This window comes from Scyliorhinus torazame, chromosome 13, assembly GCF_047496885.1.
Source record: "Scyliorhinus torazame isolate Kashiwa2021f chromosome 13, sScyTor2.1, whole genome shotgun sequence".
NCBI classification, from domain to species: domain Eukaryota; kingdom Metazoa; phylum Chordata; class Chondrichthyes; order Carcharhiniformes; family Scyliorhinidae; genus Scyliorhinus; species Scyliorhinus torazame.
In genome coordinates this window covers 38,138,801-38,166,746 of record NC_092719.1, presented here as the reverse complement: position 1 = coordinate 38,166,746, position 27,946 = coordinate 38,138,801, and the positions used below count along the sequence as shown (strand labels likewise).

General features: G+C 46.5%; 1 protein-coding gene across 1 annotated transcript; it reads right to left on the bottom strand.

The window, feature by feature from the left end:
- Positions 1–2,088: 2,088 nt before the first annotated feature.
- Positions 2,089–24,818, bottom strand: LOC140387681 (uncharacterized). The gene is made up of 2 exons (XM_072470873.1): positions 24,133–24,818; positions 2,089–4,207 (listed from the first exon to the last, which is right to left on the bottom strand). Exons 1-2 carry the CDS (start codon positions 24,798–24,800, stop codon positions 4,057–4,059), a joined length of 819 nt encoding a protein of 272 aa, XP_072326974.1. The 5' UTR covers positions 24,801–24,818; the 3' UTR covers positions 2,089–4,056.
- Positions 24,819–27,946: the final 3,128 nt, after the last annotated feature.

Sequence of the window (27,946 nt, the reverse complement as noted above, 5' to 3'; positions counted from 1 at the left end):
GGTGAAAGGTGAGAACCCTATCTTGCTCTGTAAGAGAGGCGAAGGGGTGAGGGTATAGGTGCAGGAAATGGGTTGATCCCGGTTGAGTGCCCTGACAACCACAGTGGGGGGAACCTCGGTTGCGGAAAAAGGCAGAAATGTCCAAAGTGCTGTTTTCGCAGGTGGATCATCGGAACAGATACGGTTGAGATGGAGAAATGGGGATAATGGGATGGAGACCTTAGAGGGAGCGGAGTGTGAGAAGTTGCAGTTACGATAGCTGCAGGAGTCAGTAGGTTTGTAATGAATAATTGGAATTTGGTTACATTTGCATTGAAACTAGTGTCACCTTCACTGGCTAATTTTCTCACTAGCTGTGGTGTGACAACATATATTAAAATTACAGAACAGAAAGATTTGAGTAGAAATGCAAATTTAACTTTAAGCCCAAGTTGATGGCAAGACTCACTTCTGCTGCAAGGCATGTTATATCTGAAAGCTAGCACAAGAGTCTGTATTGCTGGATTTAATTGGATGAATAACTATGCAGTGCAAAATCAGTTTGGAAAAATGGCTGTACCCAGTAATACCAGTTTTAATCTTACCATAAAGAGATATGGCCCCTCAAGCCTGTGATTATGCAAACAGCAACCAACTGCCGTAGTCACACCGTAGCAAGGTATTTTTATAGCAGACATTTGAAAATGGTAAAGTACCAAAATCCTAGGCTTTTATTTATTAAGGTAGAATTCTGGAAGCTGCAGTCTTGAAGAGTTACCTCGCCCATCACCAGCACAAACCCTGTCCTGCTCTGCTGCCTGTCACTTTCTGATATGTGCCAATGATGAGTGATTTTTATGGCTATGGGTACGGATTTCGTATGTTTAGCCTCTTATGTCTAGATACCTTGCAATAAGCAATAAAACTGGGTATGACATATAGAGCACTGCATGATCAGCCACTTCAGTTGTGCCAAATGGTTGCCTGATTTGTTAGTGTTTAAAATCCTGCTTAATACTTTAATGAGCTAAAATGGGCATTTTACATGTTTGTGTTTCAACACCTCTCCTTTCAAAGGTAACCTAATGTTTGACTTACCAAGCTTCCAGGTTTATGAGACAGAGCACTTGGCATCTTTCCTCGTGAATGAAGCCAAAATATCCAGACGTTGTGAATTAATTGTAAAACCTCTTTCCAATATTCAACAAGAAAGACAATCATCACTGAGTGATGGAATTTGTTGCTTGATTAGTTTCCATATCAATACAATTTGTAATTTAACTGAAACTATTAATTTATGCAGTAACGTTACTGTCATGCCCGATTGAAACAATTCCAAGTTTCCTCATAGTTTCTAAACAATACAAACAGACATTACCCAGACATTTGCAGGAAACAGACAAGGCGCAATGGGTGGCAGGAAGCAGTGACACAAAACAGAGTGGAGAATGGAGCACAGAATGAAGACGCAGAAAAATAAGTGAATTCCTTCTAGTCTGTGAAAGTTCTCACATGTTCCCATCCTGTCCTCTCTTCTCCATCCACATCACCATGGGTAACCAATCCAAAAGTAAGGAAAATTTGAAAACACTCAATATATGAGCATCTCTTACCTCCTATCATTTTAGACGAGCAGCTATTTTGAATAGGCTGCAATCTAGCTCTTTGTGCCCTTTTTGTTGTATGTTATATATTCCCAGACATTTGACCTGAACAACCTCCCCTTGTCCCATCAAGAAATACTCAATTCCGCCCTCCCAAAATTTATGACAAATCAAAATAATGTCTCCCAAACATTCATTGGCTTATTGGTTTTAATAATATTTAAACTTAAAAGTAACTCAAATGCGATGTCCATGCTCCCATATTTGAAAGCAAAGACAGAACAGATCATTAATATGGTGCAGGAATGTCCAAATGTTTATCATTATAGCTGCATATGTATGTATTGTGGAATTTTGAGGTGTGTGGGTGGGGTTGGGGGCAGTGGGCACATGAAGTTTAAATCCATGTTCCTATAGCTTCCATGTGACTCAAACTGCAAGCACCAAGACACTCTGATAATGTTAACTGTTAATATATGGTGGCGGAATAACACAACAGTTTGTCTTTTACCTTCAGCAAGTTTATTGTGCATCAAAGTCAGCAGAGATACAAACTCCATATAAAATCCCCACAACAACTGTTCCAACTGTGTCCGTTTATACTCTTTGGAGGTTCAGCCAATAACCATTACCAGTCTTTAATAAGGCAATTAGCATAAAAATTTAATTGTCACAGCCTGGACTTGCTGACATATTGGCATACTGACACACTCATATTCTGACTTAAAATTGATCCAACAATGAAGCATTATTAACAATGAGAATTGCCCTTTCCAAACGTCCCATGAACACACAATTCAAAAAGGACAAACAAGCATATAAGAAATTTAGGCCAATATGGCATTGCCACCTGGGCTTTAAAGACAGGGTTGCCAGGACTTGGAAGCTGCATCTGATCTGAGGGCCTGTAAAGTACATTCATGGACAGTGAAGCACAGATCACAGACTACAATTTCCCATGTAAGAAGTTGGAAAAGACTGAGCAAACTGCATTAACACAGGATGAAGCATGATTTGAAGATATCTGAGCTCCCGCCACCTTTCCAGATTTAACAATAGAACTTGAAGTTATTGAGCAAGTTAAGCACATGAGTTTTATGTTTTGGCTTCTACCATAATCCATATCCATTTGTATGACCCAATAATAACATTTTACAGAGAGCAAAATAATTTAAAAATGAAAACTTCATTGCATTTTACTTCCTGGTTTTCTGCCTGTGAGAATGTTTCAATGTAATTGGCTGCTTACCCAGTTGGGTGACATCAAGGAGTGTTGCTGGATGCCTGGAGATTATTTTGATTTGACGTTAGATTCATACTGATGTTGAACAGATAAACTCCACAGCTCAGAGATCAGTAGCTTTATTTGAGCTCAGCAATGAACACTATTGACAATGAAATTTGGCCATTAAATCTACACACTCCCAGCTCTTAAAATCTTTCCACTGGCCTATACAAAAATCATTATTCCTATAAAGAAGACATAGAAAGATATTTAATTATTTGGTTAGTATTGTGTTGTTCATATGCTTTATGCCATTTCCGCATGCTTTCCTTTGATCTCCCGATAAGCTTTGTTTACGCCTGTCTTACTCATCAACTTGGGACTAAGTTGAAATGCGTAATGAATGGTAGAACCATTGGTGGCGGTGTAAGTTGTTGTCATGTCCTGTCATGATGACCCTAAACTTTAATTCCCAGGTACAGGATCAAGTCGCATCCTTGTAACAGCAGAAACTACATCTAACAACAGAGTGTACCTAGTCTCCTTTGAGGGACCTGGCTAAAATGGAGTCTAGTACAGGCAGCCTCCTTGAGCCAATGCTGACTTGTGAAACCTCTTTCCTGCCATATGAGTGGTCTGAGTCTCCCTTGACGTGCCTGAGAATGGCACATATGCTGTGTCTGATATAGATAAAGCCTATCATTACTGCTCTTTCCAAATGATGGCCCAATCAACCACATTTGACAATGACAGAGGCCTGTACATGGGTGTATACAGTCTCCATGACACCAGTAGCAACATTAACAGAAAATCTGCTTTATGTTTGCTCCCTCGCTGTTTTGGAACTCACCTTCATAAAGTAGTGAACATAGAAGCTACAGGATCCTTAAGTAAATAAACCCCTCCTTCAGGAGAGTGTTGACATTAAAGGTGAACTGCTGCACATTTTTCTCCTACAATGACAGTTCATCCATGCCAAACTCAAAGGATAACTCGGACAATACTGCGTCTACAGTAACTTCTGTTCGAAGGTTTTTTCTGCTAAAATGATATCACAATAGCTGTGCCAGCAGCTTGTCAGTGGTATCTATTGAACCACAGTGCCCTACATAAAGCTTTAAAAACAACTGCCTACCAAATCTGAGAGCATTGATTGCATCATAATGAAGGTTTGAGAAATATTATGCATGAAGCATACCCAATGGAAAGAAAAAGAGTGTGAATAATATAAATGCATTTAAGGGGAAGCTAGACAAGCATATGAAGCAGAGGGGAACAGAGGGTTTGCGGTAACTCATTTAGATGAGAAAAGATGTGAGGAGGCTCAAATAACAGCATGGACTGGTTGGGCTGAATGGCTTGTTCTTCTGCCTTATCGTGTAGATAATCCTGTGTAATCCTATGATTAAAAAAAACAAGTTGATCAAATAGCTAATTTTCTGCAAATACAAATACAAATATTAGGGAAACATTAGCACGGCTGCCTCACAGTGTCAGGGACACGTTCAATTCAAGCCTTGGGTGACTATCTGTGTGGAGTTTGTACGTTCTCCCCGTGCCTGCGTGGGTTTCCTCCAGATGCTCCAGTTTAAAGATGTGCAGGTTAAGTGGATTGGCCGTGCTAAATCGCCCCTTGATGAGCAGGCTAAGTTATAGGGATAGGGCGGGGTGGATTGGAGAGTAGGATCTGGGTAGGGTGCTCTTTCGGATGGTCGGTGCAGACGCGATTGGTCGAAAGGCCTCATTCTGGACTGTAGGGATTCCATGATTCTATGAATGATGTTATAAATATAACATAAAGAATGATACAGTTGTACAAAACATTGGCTTAGCTGAAGTTGAAGTATTGTGATTGTTCTAGAAACCCCAATATAAAAGAATGTTACAACCAAGAGAATCCAGAGTTGGATTCACACGGATGATGCATAGAATGGAAAACCACAGTTTTGCATGGAAATTTAAGACATTTGGACTCTGCACTGGGGCAGAGAAAGCTAAAAGGGAATTTAAGAAATAGTTTTTAAATTAAGAACTGTTTTAGATAGTTTTTCCTTCAGTGTGGAATTAATGAAGGAGTCATCAATTTAAAATTGTTGTTAAAAGAATGAGATGAAACATTAGGAGACATGTTGTTACAAAGGACGTTTTGTCACATGCAATACCTTTCCACAGGCAATGGTTGAGGAGACTACTATATTTTACAGAGAAAATTAGATGTTTGTTTGAAACAGTGGAAAATACAGAAATATGAGGAGAGCACAAGGCAATAGAATTAGTTTTGAATTGTTCTGCACAGAGTTGGCACAGACACACTTGGCCAAATGACCTCTTTCTGTGTTTTACACATCGATGATTTTGAGTGAACCAATTAAATTAGAAGGATATGGTAATTTGTGCACACAATCTATTGGTTCAGTGTAAACATCCTTATGGTGAATAGGCTCATTCTTGTTTGCTCATAGTTTGACTGTTTTCTTTCGTATGTTGTGCTGACATTACAGAATCATTTCCACGGAAGGTCACTGACTGACATTTGCACTCATTGCTCAGTTGGGCACAGCTGGCCTTCCACCACCTCAGGACACCACAAAGCATGTTATCACGAACAAAGTACTTTGGAAGTGTAGTCACTGTTGTGAGGTAAGACATGTTGCAGCCAATTTGCACATCGCAAAATCCCACATGTGATGATAAGCAGATAATGTGCTTTAGTGATGTTGTTTATGAGATAAATATGGGCCAGGGTCAGGGATAACTCCCTTATCCTTCTTCAAAATTGTGTAAATGGGATCCTTTACATCCACATGTGAGAGCAAACCGAGAGAGACTCGGATTCACGCTTCATATGGAACATAGTACCTTCAATACAGCACAGCACTGGCAGCCAAGGCATTTGTGCTCACGTCTCTGGAGTGGGACTCCAACCCACACCCTCCTGACTCAGAGAGGAAAGCGTTCCCAACTAGTGGTTTGGGAATGTGCTACTGCCGCCAGTGCTATGGGACCCATACTACCATTATTTCAAGGTGAATTCTGAGCAGCAGTGAAAGCAGTGAGAGGATTATATGCTGGCGGAGGTATCATTGACCCCATGTTTAGGGCACAGCAGTGTCACTAGTGTTACCAGTGTCAGAGCTGTCAAGGCAAAGAAGCTAATCTGTTACATTCATTCGGAGCAACATGTGTGTTTCCAAAAACAACAGTCAAAATAAAATCATTTGGCTGAATGATTTGTTCCTATTTAGGAATTTATTTTCATGAAACAGCTTCTATATTTTAATAGAAATGCAGCTCTAGTTGAATGCTCCTCTGTAGGATGGAGAAAGATATTTCATTCATGCTGAAAAGAATCAATGTGCTACGGTGATATTAAGCAGGAACCCAGCAGAGTACAATCACTGGAAACCATTGATTTTAATGTAGCTGGCCTCTTTGAAATCTGATCCGGAGCTAATGGAACTCCTGCTAAGTATTACTATACGTAACAAAGGCTCATTAGATACTCTGCTAAGAAAGACATTTCTCAATCAATCGATAAGGAGATGGGAAATCTGCAAGTGCAGATTACAGGGATCCTTTCCCAATGTCAACTTCACATTAGTTTGATTAAAATGTTCCGAACTGTAAATAGGAACACTTCAAGCCAAGGATTTCAATAAGAGAAAGCAAGCCACTTCAAGAGGGGGATACAGAGTATAGAATTGCACCTTGCAACAATCCTATTGTAACGGAAGTGTGGGAAACTGGAGATGAGGATCCTCCCACACTTTAGAAGGGGGAAAGGGAATTTGGTGTATAAACATAATCCAAAAGATTCTGTGGACAGAGAAATTAGAGAGACAATTGAAATAAAATCAGAACATGCCAGAAGCAAACATGAAACTTCAGTGGTGAATGCTATCTATTCTACAAAACATTTAGTGCACAATTATTTTCCAACAAAATATGCAAAGTATAGATTATTTGTACACATAAACCTTGCAAATGAAGTAAACACAGCTGTAATTGGAAGAATAACTCAATATGACAGCAGGGGACCAAAAATTATTTTGCCTCTTGTGAACGTTTACTAACCCTTTCACCCCAGAGTGAGTTAATAGGATATTTCCACATTGCTGCTGTCACTGCTTTGCAATTTTAATGATAAAATGTTATCACTAATCACAGCATGAAAATAATTAATTTAGTAAGGCACAGTTGAAGTGATATTTTACCAATGTTCTACTGGATTTGCAGTACTGCTGTGGTATTTTTCTATTTTTACTTGAAACATAAATATGTCAAAGTTGTGTAAGTTCAGATAATCTATTATTAATGATCCTCATTAATTCCCGCATAGCTTCCATTTCCCTTTCAGCAAAACATGGAGTCCCGCGAGGTGCAAAAGCATTTCCTTACAGACTTCACTGTAAGTGTCAGTCCTTCAATAAAGAGAGGTCCAACACCTAGCAGTGATGAAACAAAAATGTGAAAACTACCCTTGGGGCACACAGAAATTATTAGGGGTGGCGTAGTTTGGTCTGAAGTATAAATCTCTGGTCTTCATGTATCTCTCGGCAATCCCAACATTGACTTTCAACAGGTGGATTGCAATTCCCATTTCAATGTCAGAAATTAGTAAATCAAAATGCAGAATGTCACATTTTAATAGCAAAGCAAATGGCAAAGACTTTAATTTGTCACCAGTCAACTGCATAAAACTGTCCATCAAATGATACTTTGCCATTCCAAGTAATGTTTTCGCATGTGCACCTATTAACTCCACAACTGAATTGAAAACAACTTGAGTATTGCTGTAAAATGAGGCATACTGTTAATGCTTCTTGTCTTGCACTCGTCAGGAGAGTTGCAAGAACACCAAATTTCAAAGGGAGCAACAATTTATACTGCATGAGAAAAGGATGCTGGAGACTTCCGATGGCGGCCATGGAGTGAATGATCGCACATTAGGCAGCACCCGCTCAAGGCAGTTTTTTCAGACCTTTTCCCTGCTTGTTTTGGTGCAGGAGTATCTGTAGAAAGCTAAATACCGCTGGGGTGGCTGGTGGATGGATCCATGGACCAGAAGTGGGGCAAAAAGAAGGGAGCAGTTGGAGCAAGGGAATCCTGGTGCGCGACAGGTCAAGATGGAGGAGGGTAAAGGGCATGTCCTGACCATCCAGTGGTCGACGGAGCAACTGGTGGACATCTTGAACGAGAAGTTCAGTCGGCAGTGGAGGGCAGCCCAGGAGGACCTAGCCAAGGCTGTGGAACCATTAAAAGCAGGAATTGACCCTGTGGAACAGAGGCTGAAGTCCCAGGGTCAAGCTATTCAGAAAGTGGAAGAGACGGTGGGGAAGCAAGAGGAGCAGCTTGCCTTGTTGGCAGGTAAAATAAGGCATCAATAGGTTTAGTGCGCGAGACTCAGAAGCAGTTAAAGGAGAAGGTGGAGGACCTGGAGAATCACTCCAGAAGACAGAATTTATGAATCGTGGGGACGCCTGGAGACATCGAGGGAGCGGACCCTGACACATATGTGGCCAAAATGCTGGCGACATTGATGGGGATAGGCGATGGACAGTATGGGGGCAATGAAGGCAGGGAAGGCCCCGAGCCCAGATGGGTTCCCTGTGGAATTTTATAAGAAGTTTGGTAGGGATCTGGGGCCCCTGCTGGTGAGGACACATAATGAGGTGAGAGAAAAGGGGGTGCTCCCCCCCTACATTATTGCATGCGGCTATATCCCTAATAATGAAGAAAGATAAAGATCTGGAGCAGTGTGGGTCCTACTGCCCGATACCGCTATTAAATGTGGACACTAAGTTGCTGGCGAATATCCTGGCCAAGCATATCGAGGACTGTGTGCTGGGTGAAAGAGGAAGATCAGACAGGGGCGTGTAAAGAGGAGGCAATTTTCAGAGAATGTTAGGAGACTATTGAACGTGATAATGATGTCTCCGGAGGGACAGGACGTGGAGGTGGCAGTGGCAGTGGCAATGGATGTGGAGAAGGCTTTTGATTGACTGGAGCAGGAGTATCTGTGGGAAACGTTAGGACGGTTTGGGTTCGGGCAGGCGTTTGTGGACTGGGTCCTGTTGCTGTACAAGTTAGCGAGCATGCGGACGAATCGAGTAAGCTCGGGACAGGGGGGCGGGAAGGGGTTTGAGCACAGGGTCTTGCTGTATGCAGATGACCAGTTGCTGTATATCACAGACCCATCGGAGGGTATTGGGGGAATCATGAGTATCCTGGAGGAGTTTGGCCGGTTTTCTGGCTACCAGCTAAATATGAGGAAGTGTGAGATATTCCCGATCGAGGCTGGGGTCAGGAGAGGGTGTTGAGAGAATTGCCGTTCAAGGTGGTGGGGGGGGGGACCTTCAGGTTCTTGAGCATCCAGGTGGCGCGGGGATAGGTGCAGTTGCAAAAGCTGAACCTGGCTCGGTTGGTGGAGCAGATGAAGGGAGATTTTAAGAGGTGGGATGGGCTGCCACTAACGCTGGCGGGGCAGGTGCAGACAGTGAAAATGACGGTGCTGCCGAGGCTCTTATTTGTCTTTCAGAACGTCCCGATCTTCGTCCCAAAATCATTTTTTAAGAAGGTTAACGCTTTTATTTCGGAGTTTGTGTGTGTGGGAAAACCCCACGGATTAAAAAGGTGTTTTTGGAGCGGGGTTGGGGGGGGGGGGTTGGCCTTGCCAAATATAATGAAATATTATTGGGCATCTAACATAGCTATGGTTAGGAAGTGGGTACAGGGGGAGGGGTTGGTGTGGGGGCGGATGGAGGCGGCCTCTTGTAAGGGAACGGGTTTAGAAGCACTGTTGACGGCACCTCTGCCATTCTCGCTGGCCAGGTACTCCACGAGCCCAGTGGAGGTGGCGGTCCTGAGGGTATGGGGCATACGAGGTTGGAAGGTATCTTGGTGTGGGCTCTGATCTGTGGCAATCACAGGTTTACATTTGACCCATCGAGTCTGTACCGACCCACTTAAGCCCTCACTTCCACCCTATCCCCGTAACCCAATAAACCCCCCATACATTTTTTTGGTCACTATGGACAATTTATCATGGCCAATCCACCTAACCTGCACATCTTTGGACTGTGGGAGGAAACCGGAGCACCCGGAGGAAACCCACGCAGACACGGGGAGAACGTGCAGACTCCATACAGACTGACCCAGCGGGGTCTATGAAGCCACAGTGCTAGCCACTTATGCTACCGTTCTGCCCATGAAGTCAAACAGGCAACAACACTAAAGTAAACAGCATAAATGGATTCAAACAACAATTGATAATGCTTTTGAAGAGAGTAGAGGATAGAGGTAAAGGTTAAGCTAATAAATCATAAACCAAAGTTTTTATTCCTTAATTTATTTTTGAAGCTGGAGGTAAGTTTTATAACTTTAATTTGGACCAGAAGAGGCCCAAGTATTTTTTTTAATGTTGGTTAAGTTCCTTGTGATACAGGTAGATCAGTTCTCCCCTGTCTGTGTTTTCCTTCACCGTCTCCTGTCTCAATCAACCGGGACCGTCTGCCACTTGGCTGGTTTATCTTTTCTGCAGGTTTCTGCTGGAATTGGCCCCATTCATAATTCCAGCCCACAACATAATTGCCAGCGACTTCCAGCAGGACACAGTTCAGCACTATTGTAAACCCCCAACCTCCTGCTCTTCCATAAATTGCAGCTAATCGTCATTCTAAATTCACGGCAAAACACCTGTCCTGAAAGATATTATCCAGCCTTTACAACATTACTTTATTTGCTCTATCAAAGTGCTTAGCAAAAGAAAATCTCCCTTCTGCAAGCTCACCTATAATTTCAGCAATCATCTTTTTTCAAAAGCGTCTCCAAACTCAAACCCTTCCATCACTACCAGCTGATGCTGCCACAGGCGTGCTTCTTATACCTCGTCATGATATCATTCTTGGTTCAATAGGGGTGCTAAACATAGGATAGGATTTGGGCACTCCTGCATTGTTCCATATCAGTTCTGTTATAAAGATCTCTTAGCAGCAACAGCATGCTCACTAGGCAGAGGCCCAGACCAGAGAGAAAATGGGGCAGAGAATGATCAGCCGCATTGAGTACAAATGCCTCCCAGTATCATTGAAACAGTGATTCAATCAAATTCAGCGGCACAATGTTTTTAACTACTATAACATGAGCATTATTATAATATTGGAATTTTCATTTGGAATTATTCATGATGTGGTCCAAAAGGCGGCAATCTCTTTTGTAAGACTGCAGACCGCTTTGAGATGGTTTTACCTGCAAATTAATGCTAAACATAACATTTCTGATTTAAACTGAACTGACAACGCAACTTTCACTGTGGCATACTGTCAAGTCTCTCAAGTCAGGAGTTGGTACATTTGCATCTCAGGCAACAAACAGATCTTATCTCAGGAGACAAAACATATGCAAATTTGGAAAGCTCAGGGAAGTAAATGGCTCAAAGTCAAACATTGGCTATGCTGCTGGTTCTGCGTTTGCTTGCTTGCATAGGAACAAGCACTAACAATATACAGTCTGATTTCTTTGCACATAGAATATTGCCACTCAACACTTCACTCATTTATGCAGGGCAATTGAGTCAGAATATTATTCCCCGTCCTAATCTACTGAAAATGTGAATTTTTAAGAATCCGCTCAAAAACCGACCAATTAAATGCACACAGATGCTCTTAGCCAACAAGGTATGACAAAGCTGTAAAGAACACTCATCAAGCCTCCTTCAACAGCACCTTCCAAACCCGCGACCATTTAGAAGGACAAGGGCAACTGATGCATGGTGTTCCTACGCAGGTTCCCCTCCAAGCCACTTGCCTGACTTGGAACTACATCATCATTCCTTCACTGTCACTGGATCAAAATCCAGAGAAACCCTATAGTGCAGGATGATATTCGACCCATTGAATCTGCTCCGACACTCCGAAAGAGCACCCTACCCAGGCCTAGTCCCCCACCCTATCCCCATAACCTGCACATACAAAGAACAAAGAAAAGTACAGCACAGGAACAGGCCCTTCGGCCCTCCAGGCCCGTGCCGACCATGCTGCCCGACTAAACTACAATCTTCTATGCTTCCTGGGTCTGTATCCCTCTATTCCCATCCTATTCATGTATTTGTCAAGATGCCCCTTAAATGTCACTATCGTCCCTGCTTCCACCACCTCCTCCGGTAGCGAGTTCCAGGCACCCACTACCCTCTGTGTAAAAAAACTTGCCTCGTACATCTACTCTAAATCTTGCCCCTCGCACCTTAAACCTATGCCCCCTAGTAATTGACCCCTCTACCCTGGGGAAAAGCCTCTGACTATCCACTCTGTCTATGCCCCTCATAATTTTGTAGACCTCTATCAGGTCGCCCCTCAACCTCCGTCGTTCCAGTGAGAACAAACCGAGTTTATTCAACCGCTCCTCATAGCTAATGCCCTCCATACCAGGCAACATTCTGGTAAATCTTTTCTGCACCCTCTCTAAAGCCTCCACATCCTTCTGGTAGTGTGGCGACCAGAATTGAACACTATACTCCAAGTGTGGCCTAAGGTTCTATACAGCTGCAACATGACTTGCCAATGCCCCGGCCAATGAAGGCAAGCATGCCGTATGCCTTCTTGACTACCTTCTCCACCTGAGTTGCCCCTTTCAGTGACCTGTGGACCTGTACACCAAGATCTCTCTGACTTTCAATACTCTTGGGGGTTCTACCATTCACTGTATATTCCCTACCTGCATTTGACCTTCGAAAATGCATTACCTCACATTTGTCCGGATTAAACTCCATCTGCCATCTCTCCGCCCAAGTCTCCAAACAATCTAAATCCTGCTGTATCCTCTGACAGTCCTCATCGCTATCCGCAATTCCACCAACCTTTGTGTCGTCTTCAAACTTACTAATCAGACCAGTTACATTTTCCTCCAAATCATTTATATATACTACAAACAGCAAAGGTCCCAGCATTGATTGCTGCGGAACACCACTAGTCACAGCCCTCCAATTAGAAAAGCACCCTTCCATTGCTACTCTCTGCCTTCTATGACCTAGCCAGTTCTGTATCCACCTTACCAGCTCACCCCTGATCCCGTGTGATTTCACCTTTTGTACTAGTCTACCATGAGGGACCTTGTCAAAGACCTTACTGAAGTCCATATAGACAACATCCACTGCCCTACCTGCATCAATCATCTTTGTGACCTCTTTGAAAAACTCTATCAAGTTAGTGAGACACGACCTCCCCTTCACAAAACCATGCTGCCTCTCACTAATACGTCCATTTGCTTCCAAATGGGAGTAGATCCTGTCTCGAAGAATTCTCTCCAGTAATTTCCCTACCACTGACGCAAGACTCACTGGCCTGTAGTTCCCTGCATTATCCTTGCTACCCTTGTTAAACAGAGGAACAACATTGGCTATTCTCCAGTCCTCCGGGACATCACCTGAAGACAGTGAGGATCCAAAGATTTCTGTCAAGGCCTCAGCAATTTCCTCTCTAGCCTCCTTCAGAATTCTGGGGTAGATCCCATGTTTGGATACGAAGATAATTTAGGATAGCCAATCCGCCTAACCTGTACATTTTTGGACTGTAGAAGGAAACTGGAGAATCCAAAGGAAGCCCACGCAGACACAGGGAGAAAGTGCAAACTCCACAAAGTCACCAAAAAACAAAGTCGAACTTGGGTCCCTGGCACTGTGAGGCAGCAGTTCTAACCACTGTGCCACCCTTGGACATCTTTGGAACTCCCTTCTTAATAGCACTGTGGCTGCACCTGTGCTAGAATGACTGCAGCAGTCCATGAAGATGTCTCGCTCCCGACTCCTCAAGGAAAAATCGTTCCTACTCCTCGTGTGCCTGGCAACAAGTTTATTTAAAACGGATATGCTTGTCAATTCAGTGAGTGTTTAACTAGTTATGTGCTGCAACCGTAAAGGACACAAAAAGACAGATTTTCTGCAATTTTTGAAAAGAAAGAAGAATAGTATTTGGGGCCCATAGCTTCCTGGATCCCCAGCATAAGATTTGCGAGGTACCCGAAAAACGTGCTGTGGAATCCCTCTTCGAAGTTCCCATGTAAGGGTTTAGCTGTCAATTGTCCAGAACAGCCAACTCCTCCTGGACCATTGCACTGAAAACATCTGACAAAGCAATTTAAATCGCTAACTTTGGATGGTTCTGCCAGTTTTACACTCATGGTTACTCTGAAAAAGGTAGAAGGAAAAAAAACACTAACTTCAGAGTAACTATTTTCAACATCCAGACTGAGCCCTGCATGGTCCACCTCCCGACTGCCCACATTGCCGCCACCCTGATCCCTCAAAGAACCAAGCACCCCCCGCCTCCCCACAAACTGACACCTGACCTGACTGGGCTCAACCCCACACTGGCCCGAGACAGGTGTTTTGGACTTCACGCACAGGTAAGTCACTATGGAGTGGCAGCCCTCCGCTAATTGGCTCCAAAGAAGCTGCAGCCCATTGTTTTGTTTTTTAAAAAAATATTTTTTATTCTCCTCCTTTTTCACATTTTCTCCCAAATTTACACCCACCAATAAACAATAATCAGTAACAAATATGTCAATCCCCATATGAATAACAACGATCCCATCCTCCCATCAAACCCCAAACATTAGCCTGCATGTTCACACAAACAAATGACAAAAAGGAATTAGGAATCACCCATAGTCGCCATTAACACAGACCGCCCCCCTCCCCCCAACCCTCCCACCCACACGCCCCAACTAACGTTCGATGCTATCCAGTTCTTGAACGTGCATAATGAATAATGCCCATGAATTGTAGAACCCCTCCATCCGTCCCCTCAGTTCAAACTTAACCTTCTCAAGAGTCAAGAATTCCAACAGGTACCCCCGCCACGCCAGGGCACAGGGTGGAGAGGTTGCTCTCCAACCTATCAGGATCCGCCTTCGGGCGATCAACGAGGCAAAGGCTACGACATCTGCCTCCGCACCCATTTCCAACCCTCCTCTTCCAAAATAGCTCTGTAAACCGCTCACACTAACCTCTTCTCCAGGCCCCAGTCGTCAGCACCTCCTCCAGCAATGTGGAGGCCGGCTCCACCGGGAAGCTCTGTATCTCCTTTCTCGCAAAATCTGGAACCTGCATGTATCTAAACATTTCCCACTGCTCCAGACCATACTTCACTTCCAGCGCCTTCAGTCCTGCAAACCGACCCCCAAGAAACAAATCTTTTAGTGTCTTAATCACCTTCTTCTCCCATTTCCGAAAATTTCCATGCCACCTCCCTGGCTCAAATCTGTGGCTCCCCCGAATCGGCATTTTCCTTGACCCTGCCCCAACCCAAAGTGATGGCGAAACTGCCTCCAAATTCTCAATGAAGCTATTATTACCCTGAGTATTTCCAGGGGGCTATCGGGAGCGGCGCTGTTGCTCGTGCTTTCAATCCCGACCCCCTGCACAAACTCTTCTCCATTCTGACCAACTGGGAATCCCCTCTGACCCAGCTCCGCACCTTCTCCACATTCGCCGCCCAGTAATAATACATCCGGTTCGGAAGACCCAAACCCCCTGCCTGCCTTCCCCTCTGTAGCAGCACCTTTCTCACTCTGGCCACCTTCCCTCCCCAGATGAACAAAGTAATCCTTCCCTCAATCTCTCTGAAAAAAGCCTTTGGCAGGAAAATCGGCAGGTGTTGGAAAATAAACAGAAATCGCGGCAACACGTTCATTTTTTTTTAAAATAATATTTTATTGAAAATTTTTGGTCAACCAACACAGTACATTGTGCATCCTTTACACAACATTGTAACAATACAGATAATAATGACCTTTTTTAATTTAAACAAAAACAACAACAACAAATAAATAAATATTAAATAACAAAAAATAAAAACTAGCCCTAATTGGCAACTGCCTTGTCTCAGGCCACCCCCCCCCCCATCCCCCCCCCACCCCTCCCCCCCCCCCCCCCCCCAAGTCCTGGGCCGCTGCTGCTGCCTTCTTTGTTCTCCCCTATCTATCTTTCCGCAAGATATTCGACGAACGGTTGCCACCGCCTAGTAAACCCTTGAGCCGACCCCCTTAGGACGAACTTAATCCGCTCTAACTTTATGAACCCCGCCATATCATTTATCCAGGTCTCCACCCCCGGGGGCTTGGCTTCTTTCCACATTAGCAATATTCTGCGCCGGGCTACTAGGGACGCAAAGGCCAAAACATCGGCCTCTTTCGCCTCCTGCACTCCCGGCTCTTGTGCAACCCCAAATATAGCCAACCCCCAGCTTGGTTCGACCCGGACTCCTACTACTTTCGAAAGCACCTTTGTCACCCCCATCCAAAACCCCTGTAGTGCCGGGCATGACCAAAACATATGGGTATGATTCGCTGGGCTTCTCGAGCACCTCGCACACCTATCCTCCACCCCAAAAAATTTACTGAGCCGTGTTCCAGTCATATGTGCCCTGTGTAATACCTTAAACTGAATCAGGCTTAGCCTGGCGCACGAGGACGACGAGTTTACCCTGTTTAGGGCATCTGCCCACATCCCCTCCTCAATCTCCTCCCCTAGCTCTTCTTCCCATTTCCCTTTTAGTTCGTCCATCATAGTCTCCCCTTCGTCTCTCATTTCCCTATATATATCCGACACCTTACCGTCCCCCACCCATTTCTTTGAGATGACTCTGTCCTGCACCTCTTGTGTCGGGAGCTGCGGGAATTCCCTCACCTGTTGCCTCGCAAAAGCCCTCAATTGCATGTACCTGAATGCATTCCCTTGGGGCAACCCATATTTCTCGGTCAGCGCTCCCAGACTCGCAAACTTCCCATCCACAAATAGATCTTTCAATTGCGCTATACCTGCTCTTTGCCACATTCCATATCCCCCATCCATTCCCCCCGGGGCAAACCTATGGCTGTTTCTTATCGGGGACCCCCCCAGTGCTCCGGTCTTTCCCCTATGTCGTCTCCACTGTCCCCAAATCTTCAGTGTAGCTACCACCACCGGACTCGTGGTATAGTTCCTTGGTGAGAACGGCAATGGGGCTGTCACCATAGCCTGCAGGCTGGTCCCCCTACAGGACGCCCTCTCTAATCTCTTCCACGCCGCTCCTTCCTCCTCTCCCATCCACTTACTCACCATTGAAATATTAGCGGCCCAATAATACTCACTTAGGCTCGGTAGTGCCAGCCCCCCCCTATCCCTACTACGCTGTAAGAATCCCTTCCTCACTCTCGGAGTCTTCCCGGCCCAAACAAAACCCATGATACTCTTTTCTATCCTTTTGAAAAAAGCCTTCGTGATCACCACCGGGAGACACTGAAACACAAAGAGGAATCTCGGGAGGACCACCATCTTAACCGCCTGCACCCTCCCTGCCATTGACAATGCTACCATATCCCATCTCTTGAAATCTTCCTCCATCTGTTCCACCAACCGCGTCAAATTTAGCCTGTGCAATGTGCCCCAATTCTTAGCTATCTGGATCCCTAGGTAACAAAAGTCTCTTGTTACCTTCCTCAATGGTAGGTCTTCTATTTCTCTACTCTGCTCCCCTGGATGCACCACAAACAGCTCACTCTTCCCCATGTTCAATTTATACCCTGAAAAATCCCCAAACTCCCCAAGTATCCACATTATTTCTGGCATCCCCTCCGCTGGATCCGCCACATATAGTAGCAGATCATCCGCATATAAAGATACCCGGTGTTCTTCTCCTCCCCTAAGTATTCCCCTCCATCTCTTGGAACCTCTCAGCGCTATCGCCAGGGGCTCAATCGCCAGTGCAAACAGTAATGGGGACAGAGGACATCCCTGCCTTGTCCCTCTATGGAGCCGAAAATATGCCGATCCCCGTCCATTCGTGACCACACTCGCCACTGGGGCCCTATACAACAGCTGCACCCATCTAACATACCCCTCTCCGAACCCAAATCTCCTCAACACCTCCCACAGATAATCCCACTCCACTCTATCAAATGCTTTCTCGGCATCCATCGCCACTACTATCTCCGTTTCACCCTCTGGTGGGGCCATCATCATTACCCCTAACAACCTCCGTATGTTCGTGTTCAGCTGTCTCCCCTTCACAAACCCAGTTTGGTCCTCATGAACCACCCCCGGGACACATTCCTCTATTCTCATTGCCATTACCTCGGCCAGGACCTTGGCATCTACATTGAGGAGGGAGATTGGTCTGTAGGACCCGCATTGTAGCGGATCCTTTTCCTTCTTTAAAAGAAGCGATATCGTTGCTTCTGACATAGTCGGGGGCAGTTGTCCCCTTTCCTTTGCCTCGTTAAAGGTCCTCGTCAGTAGCGGGGCGAGCAAGTCCAAATATTTTCTGTAAAATTCAACTGGGAATCTGTCCGGTCCCGGGGCCTTTCCCGTCTGCATGTTCCTAATTCCTTTCACCACTTCTTCTACCGTGATCTGTGCTCCCAATCCCATCCTTTCCTGCTCTTCCACCTTGGGAATTTCCAGCCGATCCAAAAACTCCATCATTCTCTCCCTCCCATCCGGGGGTTGAGCTTCATACAATTTTTTATAAAATGTCTTGAACACTTCATTCACTCTCTCCGCTCCCCGCTCCGTCTCTCCATCTTCGTCTCTCACCCCCCCCTATTTCCCTCGCTGCTCCCCTTTTCCTCAATTGGTGTGCCAGCAATCTGCTCGCCTTCTCTCCATATTCATACTGTACACCCTGCGCCTTCCTCCATTGTGCCTCTGCAGTGCCTGTAGTCAGCAAGTCAAATTCCACATGCAGCCTTTGTCTTTCCCTATACAGTCCCTCCTCCGGTGCTTCCGCATACTGTCTGTCCACCCTCAAAAGTTCTTGCAGCAACCGCTCCCGTTCCTTACTCTCCTGCTTCCCTTTATGTGTCCTTATTGATATCAGCTCCCCCCTAACCACCGCCTTCAACGCCTCCCAGACCACTCCCACCTGAACCTCCCCATTGTCATTGAGTTCCAAGTACTTTTCAATGCATCCCCTCACCCTTAAGCACACCCCCTCATCCGCCATTAGTCCCATGTCCATTCTCCAGGGTGGACGCCCTCTTGTTTCCTCCCCTATCTCCAAGTCTACCCAGTGTGGGGCATGATCCGAAATGGCTATAGCCGTATATTCCGTTCCCCTCACCCTCGGGATCAATGCCCTACCCAACACAAAAAAGTCTATGCGTGAATAGACTTTATGGACATAGGAGAAAAACGAGAACTCCTTACTCCTAGGTCTACTGAATCTCCACGGGTCCACCCCTCCCATCTGCTCCATAAAATCCTTAAGCACCTTGGCTGCTGCCGGCCTCCTACCAGTCCTGGACTTCGACCTATCCAGCCTTGGTTCCAACACCGTGTTGAAGTCTCCCCCCATTATCAGCTTTCCGGTCTCTAGGTCTGGGATGCGTCCTAGCATTCGCCTCATAAAATTGGCATCGTCCCAATTCGGGGCATACACGTTTACCAACACCACCATCTCTCCCTGTAATTTGCCACTCACCATCACGTATCTGCCCCCGTTATCCGCCACTATAGTCTTTGCCTCGAACATTACCCGCTTCCCCACTAATATAGCCACCCCCCTGTTTTTCGCATCCAGCCCTGAATGGAACACCTGCCCTACCCATCCTTTGCGCAACCTAACCTGATCTATCAGTTTCAGGTGCGTTTCCTGTAACATGACCACATCTGCTTTAAGTTTCTTAAGGTGTGCGAGTACTCGTGCCCTCTTTATCGGCCCGTTAAGCCCCCTCACGTTCCACGTGATCAGCCGAGTTGGGGGGCTTCCCACCCCCCACCCCCCTTGCCGGTTAGCCATCCTCTTTTTCCAGCTTCTCGCCCAGTTCCCACGCAGCTGTATTTCTCCCAGACGGTGCCCCCCCCCGCCCATCCTTTCCCATACCCACTCCCCCCTTTCCCCAGCAGCAGCAACCCAGTAATTCCCCCCTCCCCCCCCCCCCCCCCCGCTAGACCCCCCGCTAGCGTAATTACTCCCCCCATGTTGCTCCCAGAAGTCAGCAAACTCTGGCTGACCTCGGCTTCCCCCCGTGATCACGGCTCGCCCCGTGCGGCGCCCCCTCCTTCCTGCTTCTCTATTCCCGCCATAATTATCATAGCGCGGGAACCTCTCCCTCGGCCCCGCCTCCCATGGCCAACGCCCCATCTCCTCTCCCTCCCCACCTCCCCCCATCACCACCTGTGGGAGAAAGAAAAGTTACCATACCGCAGGATTAATCATACAATCCCTCTTCGCCCCCCCCACTCGTCCCACCACTTTGTCCAAACGTTCATTTTCGTAGTCCAATCATTCCAATTTTTCTTCTACAATAAAAGTCCACGCTTCATCCGCCGTCTCAAAGTAGTGGTGCCTCCCTTGATATGTGACCCACAGTCTTGCCGGTTGCAGCATTCCAAATTTTATCTTTTTTTTGTGAAGTACCGCTTTGGCCCGATTAAAGCTCGCCCTCCTTCTCGCCACCTCCGCACTCCAATCTTGATAGACGCGGATCACCGCGTTCTCCCATTTACTACACCGAGTTTTCTTCGCCCATCTAAGGACCATTTCTCTATCCTTAAAACGGAGAAATCTCACCACTATGGCTCTGGGAGCTTCTCCTGCTCTCGATCCTCGCACCATAACTCGGTATGCTCCCTCCACCTCCAACGGACCCGTCGGGGCCTCCACTCCCATTAACGAGTGCAGCATCGTGCTCACATATGCCCCGACGTCCGCCCCCTCCACACCTTCAGGAAGGCCAAGAATCCTCAAGTTGTTCCTCCTTGCGTTGTTTTCCAGTGCCTCCAACCTCTCCACAGATCGTTTCTGGTGTGCCTCCTGTATCTCCGACTTCACCACCAGGCCCTGTATATCGTTTTCATTCTCTGCTGCTTTCGCCTTCACGACCCGAAGCTCCTGCTCCTGGGTCTTTTGTTCCTCTTTCAGCCCTTCAATCGCCTGTAATATCGGGGCCAACAACTCTTTCTTCATTTCCTTTTTTATCTCCTCCACGCAGCGTTTCAAAAACTCTTGTTGTTCAGGGCCCCATATGAAACTGCCACCTTCCGACGCCATCTTGGTTTCTGCTTGCCTTCCTTGCCGTTGTTCCAAAGGATCCGCTGCAATCCGGCCACTTTCCTCTCCTTTTTCCATCCGTGTCCAGGGGGAACACCCTTCTGGTTTACCGCACGGTGTTTTCAGCCGTTAAAATTGCCGTTGGGGCTCCTATCAAGAGCCCAAAAGTCCGTTCCACTGGGAGCTGCCGAAACGTGCGACTTAGCTGGTCATCGCCGCACCCGGAAACCGCAACACGTTCATTTTAACCGCCTGTACCAGACCCGCCAGTGACAGAGGGAGACCATCCCACCTTGCCAGATCAGCTTCCACTCTCCCCACCAAACTAGAAATGTGGAGCCCCCTCCCACTCCAGGACAACCTGCACCCCCAGGTACCTAAAGTGAGTCCCTGCCTACGGAATGGCAGCCCCCCCCCCCCACCCCCGGCCGAGACACCACAAAATACTCACTCTTGTCTAGGTTTAGTTTGTACCCCGAGAAACATCCAAACACCCGAAGCAGGTCCAATATTCCCCCTATCGACACACTCTGTTCCGACACACATAACAAGTCATCGGCATATCAGGACACCCTATGCTCTATCCCCCCCCCCACCCCCGCACTATTTCTTTCCATACCCCCGAACCTCTTAATGCGATGGCCAACGGCTCAATCGCAAGTGCAAACAGCAGGGGGGACATAGGACATCCCTGCCTAGTCCCATGGTGGAGAAAAAAGTATCTCGAGCTGATGTAGTTTGTGCGGACACTCGCCCTCGGCTCCTTATACAGTACCTTTACCCAGTTCACAAATCTTGGTCCAATCCCAAACCTCTCCAGAACTGCCATCAAGTACCCCCATTCTACCCGGTCAAACGCCTTCTCAGCGTCCAGTGCCACAACCACCTCTGTTTCCTTCCCCTCCGCTGGTGCCATAACGATGTTCAATACCCTTCTAACGTTTGAAAAGAGCTGCCTCCCTCTCACGAACCCCATCTGAACTTCACCTATCACCTTCGGGAGGCACTCCTCCAGCCTACCCGCCAGTACCTTCGCCAATACTTTTGCGTCCACATTCAGAAGTGATATGGGCCTATACGACCCACACTCCGTCGGACCCTTATCTTTTTTTAGCAACAGGGAAATCGATGCCTGCCCCAAAGTTTGTGGCAACACCCCGTTCCCTATCGCCTCCTCAAACATCCCCACCATCAGGGGTGCCAGCTTATCCTTGAATTTTTTATAATATTCCACCGGAAACCCATCCGGCCCGGCCACCTTCCCCGACTGCATCCTCCCAATCGCATCCTTTATCTCCTGCTCCACTATCGCTCCTTCTAATGTAGCCCTGTCCCCCACCCCTAACCTCGGGTACTCCAACCCATCTAGAAATTCCTGCATCTCCGGTCTCCCCCAAACAACTTGTTAATCACATCTGGAGCCACCACCAACTTCCCTGCCCTATCCCTCACCTGAACAATTTTCCTTACCACTGCCTCCCTCCGGAGCTGACCTGCTAACATATGCCCCGCCTTATCTCCATGTTCGTAAACTGCACCCCTTGCTCGTCTCAGTTGGCGCACTGCCTTCCTGGTAGGTAGTCGGTCAAATCTCGCCTGTAGTTCATTCCGCTTTTCTAGCTTCGCTGGGTCCCCATCTTCTGCATAACTCCTATCTACCTCCAACATCTCATCTATTACCCTCTCCCGCTCCAACCTCTCCTCTTTGTCCACCCTGGCCTTCAACAAAATTACCTCACCACCACCTTTAGAGCCTCCTATACAACTGCCTTCGACACCTCACCCGTACAGTTGAAACCTACATATTCCTCAATTTTGTCACAGAACCCTTGGTCCCCCAAAAGTCCCACATCTAATTTCCACCCCGGCCTCTGCGCTACCCCCTTCTCCAGTACCATATCCACCCAATGCGGAGTATGATCTGACATTGCAATTGCCGAGTATTCCGACCCCTTAACCCCAGCCAGCAAAGCCTTTCCCACCACCGAAAAAGTCGATCCGCGAGTATAGCTTATGGACTGAGAAAAACGAGTACTCCCGTTCCCTCGGGTGCAGAAACCTCCAAGGGTCCACCCCTCCCGTTTCCACCATCAGCCCAGCCAACGCCTTTGCCTCCCCCCCCGATGGGACCAACGAGCGCGGCCGTGACCTGTCCAACCTTGGCTCCTGCACCAAGTTCCAGTCCCCCCCACTATCAGTTCGTGTGTGTCCAAGTTGGGGATGGCCCCAAACACCTTCTTTGTGAATCCAACATCGTCCCAATTGGGACCGTGTACACTTAACAGTGCCACTAACCTCCCCTCCAGCGCCCCTGTCACAATCACATATCTACCCCCCTGATCTGCCACCACCTTCTCCATCTGGAAGCGTATTCTTTTCTGACCATTACCGCTACCCCTCGAGACATTCCGTCAAATCCAGAGTGAAACACCTGACTAGCCGAGCCCTTTTTAAGTCTCACCTGGCCCTTCACTCTCAAGTGAATCTCCTGCAGCATTGCTACATCGGCTTTCACACTTTTAAGACGCGCAAGCACCTTGACCTCTTGACCGGACCTCCTAAACCCCTCACGTTCCACGTGACTATCCTAACTGGAGGCCTCTCACCCCCACACCCACCCTTCCTATCCACTATCATCATACCACCGGGCTCTGCCCCATGAGCCTTACCCACCCCATCCATTATTAACATCAAACCCCTTCCCCACCCCCCTCCCAAACCACACCCCCTGCATTTCCTCTCAAAAAAACATCTCCCAGCACAATCCCCCCCCCCCCCACCCGCTCGCCACATAGGCCCATCGAAACCTGCTAACCAGGCTCCAATGTCCGCAGCCCTCCACGCACCTCACCTCCGTTCACTAGCCGACTATAGTTAGCTAGCGCGGGTGGCTCCCCCCGCCAAGGTATACCGTCTCCTCCCACCCAGTCCCAGAGAAAGAAAAAACAAAAACAACAATCCAACCCATACAATTCACTAAAATAAGATATAACCATTGCAACACAGAATGCCAATCAATCCAACCAATAACTTGGAACGCTGTAACAATGTGAAAAGAAGTAAATTACAATACACGTCAGTAAAAAGAAAGTTATAGCATTTATACATTTTCCAGCCCCCACAATCTCTTTTCCAGCTCCATTCCTCACGCCTGTCCCAAGCCTTCTGCCCATACGAATGCCTCAGCCGACTCCGCTGTCTCGAAATAAAAGTCTTTGGCGTCATACGTCACCCTCAGCTTCACCGGGTATACATACCTAATCGCACCCTCTTTTTGTACAGTGCCGCCTTCACTCACCTGAACGCCGCTTGTTTTTTTGCCAACTCCACTGTCAAGTCCTGGCAGATCCGAACTCCAGCACCATCCCACTGCACCTCACGCTTCTTCTTCGCCCAGCTTAACACCTTCTCCTTCATGCAGTACTTATGGAAGCAGATAATTACTGCTCTTGGCGGCTCATTCACTTTGGGCTTCGGCCTTAATGACCGATGAGCTCGGTCCCGCTCGTACCGGGAGGGGTTCTCACCCACCCCCATCAACTCCGCCAACTTCTTAGCGAAGTTCTCTGTTGGCCTTGGGCTCTCTGTCCCTTCGGGCAAGCTCACAATTCCCAGATTGTGCCGCCTCAACCGGTTCTCCAAGCTTTGCTCGGAGTCCTCTGTGACCTCCACCACCCTCCGCTGCTCATCCCCCATTGAGGTGAACTGGTCGCTGTGCTGTGACACGGCCTCCTCCACTTCCTTCATCTTCTCGCCCTGCTCTCTCACCTCGGCTGATGTCTTTGCCACAGCTACCCTCACCGGGGTGATTGCCTCCTCCACCAATGACTTCAATGCGACCGCCATCTCCTTTCTCAAAGCCTCCATGTGCCTCGCAAATTGCTTTTCCAGCTCCACCGCCATCACCTCGGTCATCTTCTCCACCGTAAGTAGTGCGGTCCCACCATGCAGTCCGGCATCTGCCATCTTGTCAGCGCTTTTGCTGGTCCTCTCATTCAACAGCGAGCCCTCGTTTCCTCTCTTCTTTGACACTGCTTTTCGCATCTTAAGCGACTTATTATTTTTCCATCCTTCTTTCCTTCTACAATTTAAAAAAAAATGTTATATAGAAAAACAAAAAATTCTTCCTTCCAAAGGAAAGAAAAAAAACTTTCACCAAGTTTCTTTAAAACTGCTTTCTCTTCTTTTTTGTATTCCTCCAGAATTCCCCTGGGACCGGACTTAAGTCTTCTTACAACATTCTAGGCGGGAACCACCCGATGTGGGACATCGCGCCCTGACTTCGGGCTGCCGCCTCAACCTCCGTTTGGCGCCGCCCCCGCTGCTCTGACCTCCGCGCGCGCTGGGCCCGACACCCGCGCGGGGTTCCTCACCGGTTTTCAAACCGGCTCCGCTTGATGTCCGGGACGGTCCCAAAGGCCGACAATAATCGGGGGGGGCGGGGAAACGAAGAATCGGGGAAATCCCCGAAAGCGCTGCAAATAGTGGCCACCGGCGGGAACTCCTCTCGATGCGGCCAACCCGCTCGCAAACGCCACCGGAAACCAGCCCATTGTTTTTAACCCAGTCTCTGTAAAATATAATAAATGTTCCAACTTTCACACACATGACGTCCACATTCACACACAAATAGATTGCAGAATGGTAGAATAGATGAAGTATTTAAAGTCCACTAAAATTAAAGGGATCCTGGAGGGTGGTGTTTTGACTCAGTGGTCCTTCTGCGTTTGACAGTCAATTTTCCTCTTCTTCCAGGCATAGCAGCTGCTGGGTTGAGTCCCTTTAAAAATCTCGGTCTCTCGTACATGGATGGACAAACAGATCAGGTTCGAACTTATACAAATAATGTGCACGAGTCTGCAGAAAAAACACATTTATAAACTCAGAAAGAGCTAGCTGGCTTTTCACATGGCCCTCTCGCAAGCTGCTCAGTGGACCAAATATGGTCATGGCTAGCAGGTTCCAATTGCCTGGCTTACATGATTAGATTACATCTGGTCACATTCATTTCACAGCCAGATCCCATTGTCCAAGTGAATTTGTCTAATTATTTGTCCCTACACATTCGAGTATCCAGCTGATGATCAGGATGCTTTGCTAATGGTGTAGGAGATATTCCCCATTCATGCTCCTTCTCGGCAATTGTTCCTGGTGAGGCTTTCACCATTTCAGTGGTGGTACAATGATTCAAATGCTATGCCATCTTTGACTGTATGGCTTCATAACTTAAATCACAGTGATGAATATATTTGATTTTGTGTGAAGATTAAGTAAGAATGATGAAAATTGTTATGCTATCTAGTCTACCTTGCTGTTAAGGCCAACGGGCTGGATCAACTCATATAATTTACAGCTCCTGTTTTCTTTGGGCCTAGTGTTCCCTGGTGAATGAGGAAAGATGCCACCAATTTCTTTACTTCAGCCAAGCCTATAGTATTTTGTTAATCGGCAGCTTATCCTCGATATTGAAATGATAAAGCTGATCACATATGTTGCATTTGTACAGTGCCACGCATATGCAGAAATAACATTTTCTCACTTGTCTACATTGCTTTGCTTCGTTCTTAAGTAAAAATAAAAATGAATCTCACTTGTTAAATGGCTTTTTTGTCACTATTTAATCAATATGAAATAGAGGGTGACAAAATTCTTAACTTATTTTGGGAATAAAGGGATGACTGTATTTTAAAGCAAATCACAAAACGTGAACAAAACACAAAAAAGGAGATTAATGGCACTTATCCAATGTTCTACCAACCATGTTCCAACTAGTAACAAGTCTGTACACTCCTGTGCTTGGTGATCTACATTGGCTCCCAGTGCAGCAATCTCTCCACGGCGTCAACTTTCTGCATTTCCGTTACCTCCTTCAGCCCTATAACTCCGAAAACTCTGCAGTCTTCCAATTCTGGGCTCTTGAGAATCTTCAGTTTCTTTTTCCCATCTGGTAGCAGCTATGCCATCGGCTGTCTAGGCCCAAAGCTCTGCAATTCCCTCTCTAAGTGCCTCTCCTTCCCTGTTCTCTTTAACATGCTTGTTAAAAATGTCTCTGGCCAAATTTTCGGTCAGGTGTTCCAACGTTGTGGCTTGGTGCCACATTCTGTCTGATAAAGCTGACAGATGCTTGAGATATTTCACCTTGTTAAAGAAACCAAATAAATGGAAGTTCTAGTATTTTATGGCTACAATTGACTTTTAGTCAGCGAAATGAGTTGGTTGCTCTACATTTGACATTTGGAGTATTGTTTCTACCTTTCACATTACATTACATTACACAAACATACAAAGGCACTGAAGAGAATGAAGTACAAGCAGTATGTGTGTTTTGGAACAGTTTGTACAATAGAATAGAGAAAAAAATCCTGAAGGGTGAATTGTAAAACCTGGATGCTGGATTCATTGTTAAAAGTGGAGCAGAAGCTTTGTTTGAAAGAGTAATTTAAAATTGGACTGGATTCATAATGCAAACCGCTGATGGGAAGCATTGTTGTAAAATAAAAATTTAGAGCGTGTTTTTTTTGTGAGTGGCGTGAGGCAACTCATACAATCATCTGGGGAGATTTTGAGGAGAAATCCAGAAATTCACTTGGATTCAGAGTGGGGAGTGTATCTGACCACAACCAGTCTGTGTGCTTAAAAGCACTTTGTAGGGCGGCACAATGGTTATCACTGCTGCATCACGGCACTGAGGACCCTGGTTCGATCCCGGCCAAGTCACTGTCCATGTGGAGTTTGCACATTAATCCTCTGTCTGCATGGGTCTCACCACCGCCACCCAAAAAGATGTGCAGGGTAGGTAGATTGGCCACGCTAAATTGCCCCTTGTGGTTAAAAACAAGAATTGGGTACTCTAAATTTATAAAGAAATTAAATAAAGGGACTGTGTGTTACTGAGACCATTGTAGTTTGATATGTCAACCTTAAAATCGGTGTATATTTCTGGAGCTAAGGGGGGGGGGGGGGGTAAAAGGAGTATTGCATCATAATCCATCTGTGTTTAATAAATGTTTTTGTTGTTGTTGTAAAAACCAATTAGCGGTCATGTGACTCTGTTCCTCCAAGTTTTCTAAAATAAAAGTAAACGTTACCATCTTTTGAGCCAGAGTTCGATT